General features: G+C 39.5%; 1 protein-coding gene across 5 annotated transcripts in view; it reads right to left on the reverse strand.

Moving 5' to 3' along the window:
- Positions 1-23677, reverse strand: part of LOC113649528 (lisH domain-containing protein ARMC9) — a 38917-nt gene that overhangs the window by 7626 nt on the left and 7614 nt on the right. For 3 of the 5 annotated variants that reach the window (XM_027157358.2, XM_027157372.2, XM_027157360.2), the window contains 14 exons: positions 23151-23186; positions 21512-21546; positions 20967-21078; positions 16899-16991; positions 16445-16535; positions 15801-15924; positions 14970-15109; positions 14270-14346; positions 11650-11724; positions 7758-7848; positions 7381-7439; positions 6836-6934; positions 6246-6352; positions 1697-1773 (listed from right to left, as the gene is read on the reverse strand). In XM_027157358.2, the coding sequence (XP_027013159.2) occupies positions 1697-1773; positions 6246-6352; positions 6836-6934; positions 7381-7439; positions 7758-7848; positions 11650-11724; positions 14270-14346; positions 14970-15109; positions 15801-15924; positions 16445-16535; positions 16899-16991; positions 20967-21078; positions 21512-21546; positions 23151-23186 (1216 nt within the window). The remainder of the gene's footprint in view (positions 1-1696; positions 1774-6245; positions 6353-6835; positions 6935-7380; positions 7440-7757; positions 7849-11649; positions 11725-14269; positions 14347-14969; positions 15110-15800; positions 15925-16444; positions 16536-16898; positions 16992-20966; positions 21079-21511; positions 21547-23150; positions 23187-23677) is intronic. The other 2 variants (XM_047809913.1, XM_027157380.2) reach the window with 2 other exon arrangements.

Here is a 23677-nt window from a genome sequence, read left to right on the forward strand (position 1 = left end):
ACACCCACACGCACACACTCTCAAAGACACCCACACGCACACACTCTCAAAGACACCCACACACACACACTCTCAAAGACACCCACACGCACACACTCTCAAAGACACACACACGCACACACTCTCAAAGACACCCACACACACACACTCTCAAAGACACCCACGCACACACTCTCAAAGACACACACACGCACACACTCTCAAAGACACACACACGCACACACTCTCAAAGACACAGACACGCACACACTCTCAAAGACACACACACGCACACACTCTCAAAGACACCCACACGCACACACTCTCAAAGACACCCACACGCACACACTCTCAAAGACACCCACACGCACACACTCTCAAAGACACCCACACGCACACACTCTCAAAGACACACACACGCACACACTCTCAAAGACACCCACACGCACACACTCTCAAAGACACCCACACGCACACACTCTCAAAGACACACACACGCACACACTCTCAAAGACACCCACGCACACACTCTCAAAGACACACACACGCACACACTCTCAAAGACACACACACGCACACACTCTCAAAGACACACACACGCACACACTCTCAAAGACACACACACGCACACACTCTCAAAGACACACACACGCACACACTCTCAAAGACACACACACGCACACACTCTCAAAGACACCCACACGCACACACTCTCAAAGACACACACACGCACACACTCTCAAAGACACCCACGCACACACTCTCAAAGACACACACACGCACACACTCTCAAAGACACACACACGCACACACTCTCAAAGACACACACACGCACACACTCTCAAAGACACACACATGCACACACTCTCACACTCTCAAAGACACACATATGCACATTCTCACTCTCACATTCTCACTCTCTCTCACACACACACACACACACACACACACACACACACACACACACACACACACACACACACACACACACACACACTCACTCACTCACTCACTCACACACACACACACACACTCACTCTCTCTCTCACACACACACACACACACTCTCTCACACATACACACACTCACACAAACACACACACTCTCTCTCACACACACTCACACACACGTGAATAAGTTCAGTTCAGGTCACCCAAGAGCACATCACAGTGGTCACACCACAAAGCCCATCTGGACAGGAAACTGAGAGTAAGAGGAAATGAAGAAGAAGAAGAAGAAAAAGAAGACCTCATCTCATCTCACCAGATAACACACATGCTGACACGTTATGCTTTCTGGTTTCTTAGGAACATAAGACTTTTTTTTTTACTTTTTAACTTTCACAGAAAGAAGATAGTCTGGTGAGGGAATGACATCTCTTTTTTGTTTACAGCTGCTAAAATGGAAGTTAAAAAAAACAAGAATGATGATGAACCACAATATTTAATATAAATATAAATGGATAAAAAATATTCAAATATAGTGGCAAGCAATACAAGCAGTAGATTAAAACCATAATACTTTGCAAACACATTTTAAACATGGAGCTGCACTGAGCCAAATCCAACACAAGCAAACGAACACAGTGTATGTTTAAGAGAACACACAACAGTAAACAGAGTGACACCACTGACCAAACATAAATCTAAATGATCCAAATATTTGATCAACAGCAGCACTGTGATGTAACTTATAATATGTGTGTGTTTGTGTGTACCTAGTGTACGGCGGATGGAGTCGCTGGTACTGGGGCGAGAGTTGAAGTAGTTGGAGTCGAGTCTGTCAGGGGCAGCCCTGAAAACAAACACAAACACACGGATCAGACAGAAAGATAGACACATGGATCAGACAGACAGACAGACAGACACACACACGGTTCAGACAGACAGACAGAAAGACACACACGGATCAGACAGACAGAGACAGACAGACACACACACGGATCAGTCAGACACACACACGGATCAGACAGACAGACAGACACACACACGGATCAGGCAGACAGACAGACAGACACACGGATCAGACAGAGAGACAGACACACACATGGATCAGACAGACAGACAGACAGACAGACAGACACACACACACATGGATCAGACAGACAGACACACACGGATCAGACAGACAGACAGACACACACACGGATCAGACAGACAGACACACACGGATCAGACAGACAGACATACACACACACGGATCAGACAGACAGACAGACAGACAGACAGACACACACACATGGATCAGACAGACAGACACACACACGGATCAGGCAGACAGACAGACAGACACACGGATCAGACAGAGAGACAGACACACACATGGATCAGACAGACAGACAGACAGACAGACAGACAGACAGACACACACATGGATCAGACAGACAGACACACACGGATCAGACAGACAGACAGACACACACATGGATCAGACAGACAGACAGACAGACAGACAGACAGACACACACATGGATCAGACAGACAGACACACACGGATCAGACAGACAGACAGACACACACATGGATCAGACAGACAGACAGACAGACAGACAGACAGACACACACATGGATCAGACAGACAGACACACACGGATCAGACAGACAGACAGACACACACACGGATCAGACAGACAGACACACACGGATCAGACAGACAGACAGAGACACACACGGATCAGACAGACAGACAGACAGACAGACAGACACACACACGGATCAGACAGACAGACAGACACACACACGGATCAGACAGACAGACAGACACACACACGGATCAGACAGACAGACACACACACACATGGATCAGACAGACAGACAGACACACACACGGATCAGACAGACAGACAGACAGACACACACATGGATCAGACAGACAGACAGACACACACATGGATCAGACAGACAGACACACAGATCAGACAGACAGACAGACACACGCACGGATCAGAGAGACAGACAGACACACACACGGATCAGACAGACAGACACACACACGGATCAGACAGACAGACAGACACACACACGGATCAGACAGAGAGAGAGACACACACATGGATCAGACAGACAGACACACAGATCAGACAGACAGACAGACACACATGGATCAGACAGACAGACACCCACACATGGATCAGACAGACAGACACACACGGATCAGACAGACAGACAGACACACACACGGATCAGACAGACAGACACACACACGGATCAGACAGACAGACAGACACACACACGGATCAGACAGAGAGAGAGACACACACATGGATCAGACAGACAGACACACAGATCAGACAGACAGACAGACACACATGGATCAGACAGACAGACACCCACACATGGATCAGACAGACAGACACACACGGATCAGACAGACAGACAGACACACACACGGATCAGACATACAGACAGACAGACAGACAGACACACGGATCAGACAGACAGACAGACAGACACACGGATCAGACAGACAGACAGACACACGGATCAGACAGACAGACAGACACACACACACATGGATCAGACAGACAGACAGACACACACACGGATCAGACAGACAGACAGACAGACACACACACGGATCAGACAGACAGACAGACACACACATGGATCAGACAGACAGACAGACACACACATGGATCAGACAGACAGACAGACAGACAGACACACGGATCAGACAGACAGACAGACAGACAGACACACGGATCAGACAGACAGACAGACACACACATGGATCAGACAGACAGACAGACAGACAGACACACGGATCAGACAGACAGACAGACAGACAGACACACGGATCAGACAGACAGACAGACAGACACACACACGGATCAGACAGACAGACAGACAGACACACACACGGATCAGACAGACAGACAGACAGACACACATGGATCAGACAGACAGACACCCACACATGGATCAGACAGACAGACACACACGGATCAGACAGACAGACAGACACACACACGGATCAGACAGACAGACACACACACGGATCAGACAGACAGACACACACACGGATCAGACAGACAGACAGACAGACACACACATGGATCAGACAGACAGACAGACACACACATGGATCAGACAGACAGACAGACAGACAGACAGACACACGCACGGATCAGAGAGACAGACAGACACACACACGGATCAGACAGACAGACAGACAGACAGACAGACACACACACGGATCAGACAGACAGACAGACACACACATGGACCAGACAGACAGACAGACACACAGATCACACAGACAGACACACACACATGGATCAGACAGAGAGACAGACACACACACATGGATCAGACAGAGAGACAGACACACACATGGATCAGACAGACAGACAGACACACACATGGATCAGACAGACAGACAGACACACAGATCACACAGACACACAGATCAGACAGAGAGACAGACACACACATGGATCAGACAGAGAGACAGACAGACACACATGGATCAGACAGAGAGACAGACACACACACGGATCAGACAGAGAGACAGACACACACATGGATCAGACAGAGAGACAGACACACACATGGATCAGACAGACAGACAGACACACAGATCAGACAGAGAGACAGACAGATCAGACAGAGAGACAGACAGACACACATGGATCAAACAGAGAGACAGACAGACACACATGGATCAGACAGAGAGACAGACACACACACATGGATCAGACAGAGAGACAGACACACACATGGATCAGACAGACAGACACACACATGGATCAGACAGACAGACAGACACACACACATGGATCAGACAGACAGACAGACACACAGATCAGACAGACAGACACACATACATGGATCAGACAGAGAGACAGACAGACAGACACACACACATGCATCAGACAGAGAGACAGACAGACACACAGATCAGACAGACAGACAGACACACACACACGGATCAGACAGAGAGACAGACACACACATGGACCAGACAGACAGACAGACACACAGATCAGACAGACAGACACCCACACATGGATCAGACAGAGAGACAGACACACACATGGATCAGACAGAGAGACAGACACACACATGGACCAGACAGACAGACAGACAGACACACAGATCAGACAGACAGACACCCACACATGGATCAGACAGAGAGACAGACACACACATGGACCAGACAGACAGACACCCACACATGGATCAGACAGAGAGACAGACACACACATGGACCAGACAGACAGACACCCACACACACATGGATCAGACAGACAGAGAGACAGACACATGGACCAGACAGACAGACAGACAGACACACAGATCAGACAGACAGACAGACACACACACACATGGATCAGACAGACAGACAGACACACACATGGACCAGACAGACAGACAGACAGACAGACAGACACACAGATCAGACAGACAGACAGACAGACACACACATGGATCAGACAGACAGACAGACACACACATGGACCAGACAGACAGACAGACACACAGATCAGACAGACAGACAGACAGACACACAGATCAGACAGACAGACAGACAGACACACAGATCAGACAGACAGACAGACACACACACATGCATCAGACAGAGAGACAGAAACACACACATGGATCAGACAGACAGACAGACACACAGATCAGACAGACAGACAGACACACACACATGCATCAGACAGAGAGACAGAAACACACACATGGATCAGACAGACAGACAGAAACACAGATCAGACAGACAGACAAACACACACATGCATCAGACAGAGAGACAGAAACATACACATGGATCAGACAGACAGACAGAAACACAGATCAGACAGACAGACAGACACACACATGGATCAGACAGAGAGACAGACACACACACACGGATCAGACAGACATACATACATATATATGATTGTACTAAATTAATAAATCTAACATATAAACTATAATGAAATAGAGAAAGTGAGATGTATACAGAGACAGACATACTATATGTGATGGGTAGTGAGAAAGACAATGTGTGTGTTTAGCATGTCTGTGTGTGTGGGTGTGTGTGTTTAATCAGTTAAGATGGGTCTGCCTGAAGCTGAAATACAATGCTAATATCATACACCAACACACAGTATCCTTTTATTTATTTTTCTATCACAACATCCAAAGACAACAACTCAAGTAAGTGTTTGTGTGTGTATGTGTGTGTGTGTGTATGTGTGTGTGTGTGTATGTGTGTGTGTGTGTATGTGTGTGTGTGTGTGTGTGTGTGTGAGAGAGAGAGAGATCAGGTCTTACACAGAGTTTCTGTGTGAGTTGGTTGTAATGGGTCTCATGAGAAGCTCGTCTGTGCTCTGAGAGGCACGCACACTCCATCTCTTCACCTTTGCCATGTTGGTCATAATCTCAGCAAAATACACAAAATATACTCTTAGATTCCTGCACACACGCATGCACGCACGCACGTGCACACACACATGCATACTTCACTATATATTCATTACATTTGTGTGTGGAAAAGTGCAGTAAATCATTGCGATTTATACCAAATGGAGGTTTAGGGGAGTTATCCTTACAACTGTTTTTCTAAAATGATGTTGACTAAAAGTCTTGTGGAAATGCTTGTCTGAACGATTTATGAATATATTCATTGTTCTTGTGAATATAGAACATAAAACCAGCTTCCCTGTAGTAATAATAATAAATCGATGATCGACAAATATAACTAATCGACAAATATAACAATTTTTCCTTACAACTTCCACAAATGTATTCCCTACTCTTCAGTCCTGTTACTTTACAGACACACATTCTCATGTCTCAAGTGCCACATTCTGACAATACATTTGGCAAACTGCCAAAGTAATAAACAAATTTATAGGACATACTCCCAGATACTCTGCAGTCAGTAAGTGTTCTCCAGTGAGCTCTTTAGGCTGGGGCTCGAGATCTTCCTCTTTATCCAGATCCGGCTCCACCACATCCTGCTGTCAGACACACACACACCCATTTTAAACACCGTCTACATCACTCGCTCTTCAATTCAAAGCAACACCAAATATCTGTAGTGGGATTTAAAACGCTAATGTGGCTACTGAACAGGAAAAGAAAGCTACAAGCTGCAGCAGCACTTCCCATATGAAGTACGCTATTTTAAACAGGGTATATTTTAAACAGTTACTCATTTCCTGACAGAAATGCTCAGATACTGTGTGATGTGAGGTTAGTACATGCTGTGGCACTAATCATATGAAATAACAGGGACATAGATGTATTTCATGATTAACGATCGAAGCAAAGAAAACTTTTCAAATATCAAGAGTAGAAACTTCATCATCTTCTGCTATCACATTAACCGTATAAAACATCTAACATAAGCTTTTATTTTTTGATTATTTTGTGCTCTGATCTACGAAGACCATTTAACACTTACCTCATCTTCTTCATCCTCCCCTTCATCCCCTGATTCCAGCTCCTCTTTTGGTGTGTCCTCTGATCAAAACAAGTAGAGAGGTGAGATATGTGTGTGTGTGTGTGTGTGTGTGTGTGCTCAGTTACAGGAGACTTGACTACTTCACACTATCCTTATAATGTAAATGTGATGGATGTGATTTTTTTCCCCCTTAATTGCTTTACTGGAGCTAAGAGAATTTCACATAACAGTATAAAACCTTATTAGACTATCATCATCTAAGTACATGGCTCAAAGCGGGGTCCTGCTATCTGTTAGACTAATTCACTGTTCACTTAAAATGAACGTTTAAAAACTAAATATCAAGGATAAAATATACACTAGATGACCAAACGTACCTGAGTTGAGCTGTTTGATGATGAACTCCATCTGTCTGTTCAGTTCAGGATTTTGCTCTTTCATGCAACAGCGCAGGATTTCCTCCAAACTCTGAAACACAGAGTAACCCTGCTTCACACCTTCTGTCACACACTCTTCAAAAGACATATGTCTCAAGGACTTGACCCCATCTAATAACACAATTTTATTTACATATCAAATAAATAATTGCTATAAATAATACATGACAAGAATAAATATCTGCAAATCCCATAATACATCTCAACAGCAGCAAGCGAGATAAAAATCAGTGTCGGATTGAACAACATCCGAATGAAAAATGAACTGATTAGTACTGCATCTAAACATCTAAAGACCAAAGTCAGTATTTACTCAACAAAACACACAGCAAACAATGAAAAAAGGAAAATAAAAATATCTTGAATATGAACATATTTACTCTTTGATTTTCACATTATTTGCTGTTAAATGTTTTCTTGCTATAGAATTAGAAAAAATATCCTGAAAGCTTTTGAAAGCTTGAAATGAGAAAATATATATAAAAGTATGTATAATAAACATATTTGGATTACTGTTATTTTATATTAGGAAAAATATAATTTTCACATGCTTGATTTCTGGGACTTTCCAGACTTGTACGTTAACCCTGTATCAACATTTCACTACAGATGTCAAAGTACTAATAAGAACTCCACAAATGCTAAAATTATACTGTAATTACACTGAGCACTGACCACTAATTGAACTTTTAGGGGATGTAACATACCGAGGAACAGCAAAGCCGAGGCACCCTGAACTGAGATCATTTTGAAGTGGTGAAGAACACAGAAGTCTGCCTTTCATGTGGAACGTTCACTTAAACCCAATGACACATATGGATTTTATTGTTGAATTACTCACACACTTAATTCCTACCTACAGGACTGTAGGGTCTGTAATATAAGTCCACAAAATGATATTGGAATTGCTGGAAAGTTCTACAACACGATGTCCTTTGGTTTCATATTTAGGCCTCTGTTTCAATGGACGTGTTTCAAAGTCGGTGAGAAGGTCCTTTATTCAGCTACTAATTAATTCACCTCAATACACCTTTATAATATATACAACTTTATTCAGCTAATAATGCTACCAGAATCGAAAAAGCCACTGTTTTAGCCAAAATAAATAAAAATAAATAAAATAAATGACATTTCCTTCGTTTAACTAAAGCTCTTAGCTGGTCATTCAGACTTCTAGTAATAAGCCAAGACTTGGCATCAAATCACGGCTAAAATTAATTAGTTATTGCAGAAGCACCTCTTCACTTTTGAATCTGTTATGCTGTAAATATTTGATCAATCCAGTGTTGTATAAAGTACTAGAAAGCAATACTTGAGTAAAAGTACAAGTATCGTACTAGAAAAAGACTTTGGTAGAAGTGAAAGTTGCCTTTTAGAATATTACTCAAGTAAAAGTCTTAAAGTATCTGATATTTACTGTACTTAAGTATCAAAAGTAATTTTCTGATATTTAATGTACTTAAGTATTTGAAGTAAAAGTAAAAAGTAAAATTTCTGTGATTTTCGGTAGACATAAGACCAGGGGCGGTTCTAGGGTTTCATCTTTAGGGGTTTTAGCCCTCAGTGAGAATTTAAAACAAGATGAGTTTTATATTATATATTATATGACTACATAGTCATATTTCACACTCTCTGAGATCACAAAACTCAGGACTTCTGGTAGTTCCCAGAATATCTAAGTCTACTAAAGGTGGTAGAGCATTCTCTTATTTAGCTCCCAAACTTTGGAATAGTCTTCCTGATAGTGTTCGGAGCTCAGACACACTTTCCCTGTTTAAATGTAGAATAAAAACTCATCTCTTTAGTCAGGCGTACACATAATACATCCTATAATATCATGCACCAGTACATCAGACCTGCACATTTTTATGAACAGCAGATATGTTAATCCCTTTCCACTGCTTCTCTCTTTGTACCCATCCCGAGGCATCCAGACATTGTACCAGCTCCCAACGTCCTCTGTGGGACGAAGCCTTTGGACGTCCACTGAGCCGAGGCCGACTCTAAGAATCCTGAGACATCTCCAGTTAGACTCTGTGGTACTCAGGAGATCTGAAGTCCATGATCCTTACACCAATACAACATTTAACTGACTGTATATTACAATCACACCCCCAGTGTCACCCATATGAGGATGGGTTCCCCCTTTAGTCCGGTTCCTCTCAAGGTTTCTTCCTTTACCAATTTAAGCGAGTTTTTCCTTGCCACTGCTGCCTGAGTCACCACAGACTTGCTCATAGGGGAATAAATACATACAGATTGTGAACTATATACATCTAATAATAATCTAGAAATTTTATTCTGTTAAAAAAGCTGTTAAAAGCTGTTCTTTTATTATTTGTTATTTCCTTTATCATTAATTATGTTTACCTTCTGCTCTATGTTTATGTTCTGTAAAGCTGCTTTGAGACAATGTCTATTGTAAAAAGCGCTATGCAAATAAACTTGAATTGAATATTAAGCCAAAAGTTATGGTATTATTAAATGGAAAAAGTGGACACCAGAATTTTATGCATGATGTAATGATGCCAGTTTTGAATCAAATCAGTTCATGTATGTGTGCATTCTCTACAAACAGTGTGTCCAATCAATGCAGTCATTGATAAAAAAAATGTATATTCACAAGACAAAGACCAAATCAATAAATGTTATTTTTTATTGTATTGATATTGCATTAATATTTTGTTTGTCCTATCAACTCTGATAATAAGAATAGTGACATTTCACTGCTTTTGGTTGCTGCCGTTATAGATAAATGCCTCCAGCTCTGACTGCGTGTGCACGCTGCGCGTACCTGTGCTTCTCCGTAGAGCGTGCGGACGTGCAGTGATTCGTGCGGACGTGCAGTGACAATCTAGGAGCAGTGATTGGCCAAACCTCCCTTATTGTAGTCGCACACATTTCTTCTGATTTTATTTTGTAGTAACGAGTAACGAAGATGCTTAGTGGAAATATAACGGAGTAAAAGTATACATTTTATCTCAGAAATGTAGTGGCATAAAAGTGAACGTTGACATAAATTTAAATAGCGAAGTAAAGTACAGATACGTGAAATTTCTACTTAAGTACAGTAACGAAGTATTTGTACTCCATTACAACACTGGATCAATCAACAGACATATTTGCTTGGCAAATACAGAACACCGAGCTTTTGAACTAAGTTCTCTGAGCTTTTGAACTTTGTAGAGCATCACAGTTAGCTGGATAGTGTTTTACCTTTCCTTTGGAGCTCAAACACAGGGATACCAACAATTAGTCCTACTTCTGAGTTAAGTCACATCTATCATTTGTTCTGCATCCTTGTAGAACTTCTGATGAAATACTGAAGTTTACTGAGGATAAACCGCTTCCTTATCCATCCTCATAAATCTTTTTTAATAGATTCAAATGTGTAATATACTGTTTACTTATGTGATCACAGAACACATGCACATATTCTGATAGTAAGAGTAATCAGACACAAATGTTTATATATGGCTTGTTTTCTATGATTTAAGAAATGATAATAATAATAATAATAATAATAATAATAATAATAATAATAATAATAATAATTAAAAAAACAAAAACTGACAAATATTTTGGCCTTGTCTGATTTACTTTGTTCCTAGTCCGATTATATGTGGACTATTAGGCATTATGCAAATATAATAATAATAACAATAATAACAATAATAATAATAATAATAATAATAATAATAATAATAATAATAATAATAATAATAATAGTAATAAAAAGAAGGAGAAGAAAAAGAAGATTGTGTGTTAGGGTTGCGTGCGTGTGTATGTGTGTGTGTGTGTGTGTGTGTGTGTGGGCGGTGAAAAAACTTGCCATTTCTTTGGCCTCTTGTCGTAATGTTGGGACACTCAGGATGCCGTATAAAGCTCCATTTACATAGTACCGGATCTGTACAAAGACAAACACACACATTTAAAGTTCATAGTTCAAAGCGATGACATCATTCCACTTGGTCACCTTAAAGAAGTCTTGGGTAACTTCCAAATTATGATTCAGGGCATAGTTTATCTGCACTGTGAAGGTCTGTTAAAGTTTTGAACAATTTGGCTGAGTAGATGATACAGCCCATACACTTCAGCATTCATCCTACTGCTCCTGTCAGCAGTCACATCAATATATAAAAAGGAATCAGTTTCACTGGCTCTGCCATAAGGTTTTTGAGTTTTACTCATTTTTCATCTTGTGGTAAAGCCAAAGTATTTCCTATTGACCTTGATTCAGATAACTCTTGCTCCTCGAGTATATTCAGGTACAGGTGAAAGAAGAGAAAGAATTTTTCTGTCATTTCCCAGAGTTGTTTTCTGTTGCCTTCTGAACCTTTTAGTGTTCCTGAGCTTATCAGTATGTTATTTTTAAATAATGCCCCGAATTTTACTGCTTCTAGCATCAATGGCCTTTTTAGTTCATTAAATCTAAAATGATTAGTTCCTGGCTGATTTTTTCTTTGTATTCCTAAGTGGGTTTTTACTTCTTTGTATTCCTAAGTGCACAAAAAAGTGAGGGCTTGATTGAAGATTGTGAAATCCAAGAGGAACTTCACACAGCATCTGAACCGAGTCGCCCTGAAAAGCATTAGTATTTAAAAAGGGAGTGAGTGAGAAAGTCAACAATATGGAGAGTGAAACTTAATTATTTTTGAAGAGCTTCAGTAAAGTTCAGACCCTCTCACTGTTTGTTAACACCCAAGCAGTGTACACCATTAACACACACACACCCAGTGCTGACGTGAGTATTAAGTAAGTGCTTACAGAAGGAATGAGATCAGATTTGATCCAAACGTTCAAATGTTCCTTAGTTCAGTTTCACACATTTGATTTTATAGGTGTTTGAAGTTTATTTCTTATCACAGTGTATGAGATCTAAGTAATATCTGGGATCCAATGATATCCGAAAAGGTGTGTCTAGGCAGGAAGCTATTACTCTCATGTAAAGGTGAGTCATCTGTGAGGTGTATGAGGTGTGCAGGACAAACGAAGGCATTGATCATTAACATACCTCATGGTGTTCGTGTCCCAAAAGGTCAGACAAAACCTTCAGGACGTGTTTGGCTTTATATCCGAGCTCAATTATGTAGCAAACTGCATGTTAATGTGTGTTCTCCATTTCAGGAGTTGGAGTATGAAAATAGTCTAATCCATAATGATAGACCTATGATTAAAGAAAATGACTTCCTGTCTAAATCAGCTTGTGCAGACAATGAGCTCGCATTAACATTCTGCACAATGAGCTTAAGTTAATAAGACAGTTTTATCAATGTCTCCACTGTATTTTTTGCTGGCCAAAGTCATCTTTGGTCACCTGTTACATTATGTGTTTTAGGTTGAGTACATTGTAGAAAATTGTCGCTTCAAAAAAAAACAAAAAAAAAAAAAACATTGTGGCAACAATTTGGTGAAGGTCAACAAAGTTTTGGTCATATAGTGAATATTTCTAAATCAGCAACAGTGGCGACATTAAGAAAAGAACAATTCAAATGTGGTCACAGGGCAGAGACGAGCTGCTAATAAACAAATACAATTAAATACAATAATCACCCTGGACATGACGGTTTTCTCTCACAGTGCACATATATACAAAGTAGATTTCTATTTCTCAGTGTAAACGGACATGTTTCTGAAAGTAACCCTGTAATATTGACACATAAATATCTGATTACAGATCAGGCCTGTAGGAGTCAGATCGGCTCACCTCTAGCAGTCTGAGCCAAGCTCCAGAGCAAATCCTGAACAGTTTTCAGTTGGGCATTTACACAAGATAAACTGGACAAGCTGTATAACAAACATGTTGCTATTTGGCATAACTGCTATAATTGTATTTCACTGATTGTAATGATACTTCTTAGCATTCAGTAGTCCTGTTACCATGGCAACACACAATGCTATACTCAGCTGTGACTTCTTTGAGACCTATTTTCATTGACAAGGCAAAAAATGTATAAAACATTCATTTGAATGTTTCTGAAATATCAGCTCGTCATTAGTTGTTGTTAGTCAATATTATTTATACTGTACAACTGTTATATAAAATAAATACTGAATGAGTAAAGGTGCTGTCAAATTGAATATCAGCGATTTCAATGAAAACATTATATTGTTTAGAAGTGATTGGGGCTCGGTCCTAACCTTGTTTTCTGTAACCATAGAGACAGCCGTAAAGATGGTTGGTTTGGGAAAAACGGATGTATGCAGTAAGCAGAACATCAAAAATAAATATGAGTATTTGAAAAAAAATATTCAGGATGAGAAGATGTATTAACCTTCAATAAAGTTCTTTTCAGAGAGGATCACAGTGTGGCTGCTTGGTACTAGATGTATGTATCAGTACTGGGATCCAGTGGTATCCAAAAAGTTGTGAAAAAGACAGTTGTTGCTTTTATGTGGATGTGAGTCAGCTGTAATTTATCACGGGTGCAGGAAATTGATCATTAACATACCTCATGGTTTTCGTGTCCCAAAAGGTCAGACAACACCTTCAGAACGTGTTTGGCCTTTTCTGTGCATTTTTTTTTTCCTGAAAAATAATTCAAATATTTAACATCTCTTTATTTCCTCCTATAACAATACAAATCTAAATGATCTTTATTTACACAGAGACAGGTGACAACTTTAAAAAAAAAAAAAAAGCAAAAAAAAAAAAAGCAGGTGATTCTATTATTCTGTAAGGGTATTTGTTTATTTATTTATTTATTTTCATTTAGTTGTTCTTTTTTGACTGATCATCTTTAACCAATCGTGAAACATTTCTATCATGATGGGTGTGGTCTCTTCCAGGACCACCATGGCATGAGTGCACAGTAAATGGTTTGACAAGCAAGAAAATAAAAATCGTATGCCATGCCATTCACACTCACATCATCTCAACTAAACTGAACGCCTGGATGATGCACTTTCCACCTTCAAACCACCTGAAGAAAGATCCGATTGAAGAACAGCTCTCTGTCACTCTGGTACAGGTCGACATGTGCGTGAAATGAATGCGAGGTAGAACAAAAGCTGTTCTGGGGGCTTGTGTTGGCTCAACACCACGCTTACACACTTTATTTATTTTTTTTCCTGTAATTTGCTAATTTGTCACCTGCTTGTATGGTAGTGATCATTAGTTTTGAAACAACAAATGTGAATTTAAGTTTTTACCCTGAGTTCGCAGACAGAGGGTCATCAGCAGAAATACAGCATACTCCACTGTGTAATCTGATAAAGAGTCTGCGTCCTGTAGCTCATTAATCAACCAGGCTATAAGACCCAGTCTGATAAGAGCTGATTGATGGACCCGCCTGCTCTCTCACACACACACACACACACACACACACACACACACACACACACACACACACACACACACACACACACACAAACACAAACACCCACACACACCCAAACACACACACACACCCAAACACACACACACACCCAAACACACACCCAAAGACACACAAGAATCAGGCCAACTGTAAGAGATAACAGATAAAAAGTAGTGTGTGTGCATGTGTATGTGTGAGAGAGAGAGAGAGAGAGAGAGAGAGAGAATGAAAAACAGAGAGTAATATTGATTGACAGGCTGGTGTCATGTTGCTGAGTTACATTTACCACCCTGAAGTTGATGTTCAGAAATCCAGCATCTCTGCCACTAGTGCAAATACAGACTTTTTGTTAATGCGCTCCTTCAGACACTTCATCGTTAATATCGTAGCTTCTCAGTCACACAGGCTTATGCTGCGGATGCCTCACATTAACAGATTAAAGTTTTTAAAAAAGCGGTGTATGTTTGTTTAACATTTACAGAAGGAGTCTCCAGTGTCAGCATTTTGTACCAGTCAGATGTAAAGTTTTCCATTTTCCATCATCCTAAACCATAAAAAGCGATATGGCAAAATCATATCCATGGACTGTCAAACTGAATAAGGAAATGTCAATGTAGGTGTAGGCTGAGCATCAGAACAAGTGAATGTGGGCGTGATACAAGACCTGAGGCTAAGTTTTTGCAGCGCTCCCAACACTTTCTCTTCAGTCACGGAGTCCTTCTCCTCCGACTGCAAACATTCAACTAACAGCTTCAGCAGAAAGGGACACTGTGACAGATACTCTCGACCTATTGGGGAAATTAGTTGTTCAAGACGCTTCATTGAAGCAGGTGTGAAATTGCAGCATGTTGTGAAGTTTTCACATGAACTATAAACTACTGCTGTATGCATGGATTCAACATAAACTAAAGCATAACAGTTAAGTCCCAAGCTACGTTATGCCAGAACCCAAGTTTCAAGTCATTTCTAGAAACAATGTTCTCATGAACTGTGTTGTTAAATTTAAGCACATCCAAATTTGTGTTATTTGGCATTCATACAGTGTGTATTCTTATTCTACCCATTATGGACTGTGAGCATTGACTTAGTGTATAAATGAAACATACAGATATATATATTTTATATATATATATATATATTTTTATATATATATATATATATATATATATATATATACATATAAATATATATATTTATATATATATATATATATATATAATACATGTAATCTTAAAAATCTATGATGTAGAACGTTATAAATATATCTAATTTTTCACCTTACTAATATTTCACCTTACTTGCACTCACCCTCAGACAAAGATGCAAAGGTGTTGAGGAGACGTGCTGTGTATTGCCTCACTGAATCATTCTTCGATTTGATGAGGTGAACCACAGATTTCTAAACATAAATAAATAAATGAAGCAAAAATATCCTCCAGTGACCCTGAAAATCTCTGACTCCAATCAGAGTTAGCCTTAAACTTCTGTGTTGTTACCATGCTGAATTTGGCTGCCTTTCTTTCACAGATAATATGAAAGTGATAGTGAAAGTGACATACGGCTAAGTATGGTGACCCATACTCAGAATTCGAACTGCTGTTTCAGTAACTTAATTAAAACTCTCTGACAACTTAGGAATATATAATACGTCTGCTCTGATAAACAGAGAGATGTGTGTGGAGTGGGAAGAAATGTTAAGTTGGTTCATGGATTGTTAATGTACATTGTTAATGTACTGAGAATAAAGAGTTTGTTCTGTTACCTGTTTGGTGGTGCAGATGTTTAACAGGTCGTTGCTGATGAAAGCCTGTAGAACCGTGTCTCTCTGCTCACCCTGTACTGAGCGCGTCAACCTCTGAAACCAAAAGCACACCAGTCAACATTACTAGTCAACATTGTTACACTATCTAGAATTAACAGGAGATCCACATCATAATGACTGCATGTATAGAGACCTACACAAATGATTAAAAACTAAATGAAAAAAATTATGCTTTCGTTCTGAAATTTCAGAAATTCTGTTCAGAATTTGTTTGTTTCTGAAAAATTATGATTTGTGTTGATGGCCTGCACCCCAGCAGAGTTGGAGCGGAGATCCTCTCGGACCACATCTCCAGGGCGCTGAACACCTTCTGACTAGTAAACTACTCTTTAAATTTAAATCTTAATAGCCATCCTTCACCTCAGCACATTGACACAGAAAATGCACACATAGCTCACCCTATAGAAACTGTGTCTGTTCCCCGAGCAGTGAGATCCAAAAGTAAATACACGAGAAGTTCTCGAAATAATCTTACTGTAATTAGACCAGAAAAATGCCAAAGAAACAAACAAAAACAGTTCTTAAGGTTTGGACTTCTGAACATTAGATCTCTTGCACCCAAAGCACTTATTGTAAATGAAATGATCTTAGATAATAGCCTTACTGCACTCTGCCTCACCGAAACGTGGATTAAACCAAATGAATACATCAGTCTAAACGAGTCTACACCATCAGAATATATCTATAAGCACGAGCCTCGTCTGACTGGTCGTGGAGGTGGTGTCGCCACTATCCTTAGTGATTACCTCACTGTTACCCAGAGAACACAGCATAGATTTAGTTCTTTTGAAGTGCTCGTCCTTAATGTTACACTATCGCACGTGCACACGAAGAAATCCCTGATGTCTCTTGCTCTAGCGACCGTGTACAGACCCCAGGGCCATACACAGTTTTTCTTAGAGAATTCACAGATTTTCTCTCAGACCTATTAGTTAACTTTGACAAAGCATTAATTGTAGGAGACTTTAACATTCATGTTGACGACACAAACGACGCTTTAGGACTCACATTTATGGACTTACTAAACTCACTTGGGCTGAAACAAAACATCACTAGTGCAACTCATCGACGTAACCACACACTAGATTTAATAATATCACACAGAATAGAAGTCACTGATATAGATATCATACCTCAAAGTGATGACATCACAGACCATTACCTCATAATGTACACACTACCTATAGAACAGACTAACTGTGTCTCACCACGTTATCGACTCGGTAGAACCATTATTCCGACCACTAAAGACAGATTCACAAATAACCTGCCTGATCTGTCTGGACTTCTTACTGTACCCTCAAACTCAAACGACCTAGATGCAATGACTAACAGCATAGACGCTATATTCACTAGCACATTAGACACTGTTGCCCCAGTCAGATTACAGAAGATTAGAGATAAAACACTTGCACCATAGTATAATAGTCATACTCACACCCTCAAGAGAAAAACCCGTAACCTCGAATGGAAATGGAGAAAAACTAAATTAGAGGTGTTTAGAATTGCGTATAAGGACAGTATGTCCAGCTATAGACAGGCTCTAAAAGCTGCTAGGGCTGAGCACCTGAGCAAACTCATAGAAAATAACCAGAACAATGCCTGGTTTTTATTTAGCACAGTGGCTAGTTTAACAAAAAAAAAACAGAAATCTGAACACACTATTCCATCACATTTCAGTAGTGAGGACTTTATGAGATTCTTCACTGATAAAATCGAAAGTATCAGGAATAAAATAGGTGACGCCCAACATATGAGAGCAACCAGTGACACAATCTTACCTAAGGCTTTACACAGCTTTACAAGTACAGGACAGGAAGAGTTAGATAAACTTATTACTACAGCTAAATCAACAACATGTTCACTAGACCCCATCCCAACTAAACTACTGAAAGAAGTGTTACATAAAGCTGGTGAGCCTCTTCTTAATATCATTAACTCCTCGTTATCTTTAGGTTACGTCCCGAAGTCTTTTAAGTTGGCAGTTATTAGGCCACTCATCAAAAAACCTAACTTATATCCTAATGAACTATCAAATTACAGCCCTATCTCATACCTTCCGTTTATGTCTAAAATACTCGAAAAGGTTGTGTCTGTTCAACTGAGCTCCTTCTTACAGGAGAGCAACATCCTTGAAGAGTTTCAGTCAGGTTTCAGGCCCCATCATAGCACAGAAACTGCACTTGTTAAAGTTACAAACGACTTGTTCTTAGCTTCGGACCAAGACTGTATGTCACTATTAGTTCTACTTGACCTTAGTGCTGCATTCGACACTATAGATCACAACATTCTTCTAGATCGCTTACAATATTACACAGGTATTCATGGTCAGGCTTTAAGCTGGTTTAGATCCTACCTGTCTGACCGATACCATTTTGTAGAATTAAATGGTGAATCCTCCAGTTTACTACCAGTTAATTATGGGGTCCCTCAAGGATCAGTTCTAGGACCTCTGCTTTTCTCTATATACATGCTTCCATTAGGGAACATTATTAGAAGACATGGGATTAGTTTCCATTGTTATGCTGACGACACACAGTTATATATCTCATCAAAACCAGATGAAATAGCCACAGTGTCCAAATTAACTCAGTGCCTTAGAGAGATAAAAGACTGGATGAGCTGCAACTTTCTATTGTTAAACTCCGATAAGACAGAAATACTACTCATAGGTCCAAAAACCAGTGCACATAAACTCTCACAACTTAACTCCCATTTAGAGGGATGTACTATTACAAGTAGCTCGACAATGAAAGACCTCGGTGTTATACTAGACAGTAACTTGTCTTTTAAAAATCATATCGCTCATACTACCAAAACAGCCTTCTTCCACCTCAGAAACATTGCCAAGCTGAGAAACATCCTGTCTGTCTCTGATGCTGAGAAGCTAATTCATGCATTCATGACCTCTAGACTGGACTATTGTAATGCATTACTAGGTGGGTGTCCTGCATCTTTAATAAATAGGTTACAGTTAGTCCAAAATGCAGCTGCCAGAGTTCTCACTAGGACAAGAAAGTATGACCATATAACCCCAATTTTATCAACTCTACACTGGCTACCTGTTAAGTATAGAATTGACTACAAACTGCTGCTACTTACGTACAAGGCTCTTAATGGTTTAGCTCCCATGTATCTAACTAGTCTTCTAACACGTTACAATCCTTCATGCTCTCTGAGATCACAAAACTCAGAGCTTTTGGTAGTTCCCAGAATATCCAAGTCTACTAAAGGTGGTAGAGCATTTTCTTATTTAGCTCCCAAACTTTGAAATAGTCTTCCTGATAGTGTTCGGGGCGCAGACACACTTTCCCAGTTTAAATGTAGATTCTCAACTCATCTCTTCAGTCAGGCGTACACATAATACATCCCATAATATCATGCACCAGTATATCAGACCAGCACATTTTTATGAACAGCAGATATGTTAATCCCTTTCCACTGCTTCTCTCTTTGTACCCATCCCGAGGCATCCAGACACTGTACCAGCTCCCAACGTCCTCTGTGGGACGAAGCCTTTGGACGGCCACTGAGCCGAGGCCGACTCTAAGAATCCTGAGACATCTCCAGTTAGACTCTGTGGTACTCAGGAGATCAGAAGTCCTTGAACCTCACGCCAATACAACATTTAACTGACTGTATATTACAATCACACCCCCAGTGTCACCCATATGAGGATGGGTTCCCCCTTGAGTCCGGTTCCTCTTAAGGTTTCTTCCTTTACCAATTTAAGGGAGTTTTTCCTTGCCACTGCTGCCTGAGTCATCTCAGACTTGCTCATAGGGGAATAAATACATACACACTGTGAACTATATACATCTAATAATAATCTAGAATTTTTATTCTGTTAATTCTTATTTCTTTTATTATTCGTTATTTCCTTTATCATTAATTATGTTTACCTTCTGCTCTGTGTTTATGTTCTGTAAAGCTGCTTTGAGACAATGTCTATTGTAAAAAGTGCTATACAAATAAACTTGAATTAAATTGAATTGAATGTGTGTGTACCCAGCGCAGGGCCTGCAGCAGCAGAGATTTCAGTCTGTCCGATCCACTGATCAGATCCCTCTTCAGCTTGTCATAGTCCAGCGAGGGCAGCAATGGGACGTCTTTACTCCTCCTGATGATAAGCAGAAACGGAGGAATCACACTACAGTTCTAATAAACAGAAACCCAATGTACACATTGCAACAATTCAACAACACAAAAAAAAAACCCAACAAAAAGCATATGAAAGTCATTTTAACAACGGCGAACATACTGAATTTCTTTGAATTTCTTTCGTTTACTTTGATTTTAGATGCTTTTACTTCTTTTAGCAGATCATTTAGCTTCTTTCTGTAAATTAATGCTTAAAATGAGAACAATGATCTGACAACAGAACGAGACTATTTCTAGCTTGAAATGAGTAAAATATGTCTAGATCTAGGTTTACTAATCATATGTTTGGTTTACCTTCAAATAGGAAATACCTAGTAGAGGCAACTGCATTTACATTATGTTTTATTTGCCAATATGTTATATATTGTAAGGTGCTGCAGATTCATACTTACTCGGCTGCAATGGAGGCTCGTAACATGGACGAGGCCTAAGACAGACAGTCAGACAGACAGACACATAGACAGACAGACAAAGGTTGGGAAATTAGTGTAATGTGTGTAGCTGTAGCAGGTCAGTAGACTGTGCATTTACATGGTTAGGGTTGCATGCAGAAACACGACATTAAACATTACGTCCATGCAGTTAGTCCAAACGCAGACTTCAGGTTAATCAGTATATCGTGATTTTCCCAGTTCTCTCCTTTCCTGTATTCTATCCAATATTTCACTTTATTTCTTTGTCTCGACTTCTTTTCTTGTTTCCTTTTATTATCCCATTAGCTTATTTTTCTCTCTTCTCACTTTTTTATTTTATGTTATTTTTTTTTATCAGACTGAAACTGAAGTGCACACAGACAGAGGGATTTGTATTGGAGTGAAAGGTTAGACTCACTAGTGCTTTATTTGTGCTTGGAGGGACGTTATGCCTCATTTCACCATAAAGGGTACATAAAGAGACTGAAAGGGTGGCCTCTTTAATACTTTAGGTAAATATTAAACGTGAGCAGGACATCTTTTGAGTGCTTGTCCTGTGTATGTGTGTGTGTAAGGTGTGTGTACCGAATATTAATAGAAGGATTAGATACTCAGATGCTTGATCAAATATAATAAAATGAAAAGAGTAACAAATGAGACTCTGTGCCACACCATTCTGCGTCATCTTCGCTTTTACACGATTTTACACCTTGATGTAAACTTTCTAGTATATAGATCAGTTAGCCATTTAAGTGTAGTAAACTACTTTTTGAGACAACAATTTTAATTCTGAGAATATAACCAGTAAAATATATTTCAATAATAATAAAGAAATGCAACAACCAAGGATGTAATCTAAAATAAACAAATAAATAATCAAACAGACTATTGAGTGTATAGCAGTCTATTTTAAAGTTAATAATATTCCCATTTATGCAAGCATGGAGCTTATCTTTAGTATATAAAGACATTCGATAGAAGAATCATAAATAATTCATTTCTAAATCAGAAATAAAAATTCATGAATGCTTTTAAATGTAAATTTGATTTTGAAATATAATCATTTATATCATAACTTAATTTTAAAAACAAAATGCATATAAGGATATATATGCAACCTTCTGGCAGAATAGAAATTTTACCAGAAATGTCTTAAATTGAGATTTTTATGATTCTATTTTAAGGTTTCAATGTTATTTTACCTTTAAATACGACAGCCTGCAAAGCTTAGGTTTAATATTCGGGTAAAGAATTGCAGCTAACATTATAAAAGTCACATTCTATGTACCAGATGTTGAATTTAATTGGGTGATATAGCAATAAACGCCTACCAATATGCCGCTAACAAGGAACTTTAGGAGTGCAGGATGAAGAATGGAGGAGGGTTAGAACAGGTTAAATGGTAAATAATAAATGGTTATTCCCACTGGGATGCCACTGGACAAAGACAAGCATTCTTACACTGAACACGAGCATTCATGTCACAAATATGGACGGAAAGCCAGAGACATGCTAAAGGACAACAGGATGAATGTAAAGTATCAGGAGCAGAGGAACAAGCATGATGAAGGATGGATAGAGGACAGAGGAAAAGGATAAGAAGATACCAGAAACTTACATATCCATCATCATAAGGAGTCATAGAGTAATATCCCTTCTCACACAAACACACACACGCACACACACACACACACGCGCGCGCACGCACGCACACACAGAGGAAGAAGTGAGTGAGGAAACACAAAGTGGAACAAACAGAATGTGCCTATTCTAAATGCTATATTATACAGCAGACTATTTATTTGCATTAATTATTAACCATAACACTTTATACTACTGCCTCTGGCTCTACATCCTTTAGCCGTTTCTGGAATACTAACAGATTTGTAGGTCTTTTGAAATCTCTGATATTAATTGCGTTGTTCCAGACTCCTGTGTTGTGATTAGTTTATTTGCCATTTGTTCAGGTGGAAAAAAAAAAGACATTGTATGGTTTATTACTGAGTGAGCAGTACTCCGATGTTAAAACAACAGGCATTTGAATGAAAATGAAATTTTGAACAAAACTTTTTAATTTTGATTTGAACTAAAATGATGACCATCTGACAAAAACAGGGCTCATATTTAGTTTAGGAAATGCAACAG

The sequence above is a fragment of the Tachysurus fulvidraco genome, chromosome 2 (assembly GCF_022655615.1).
Source record: "Tachysurus fulvidraco isolate hzauxx_2018 chromosome 2, HZAU_PFXX_2.0, whole genome shotgun sequence".
In the NCBI taxonomy this organism is placed as follows: Eukaryota; Metazoa; Chordata; class Actinopteri; order Siluriformes; family Bagridae; genus Tachysurus; species Tachysurus fulvidraco.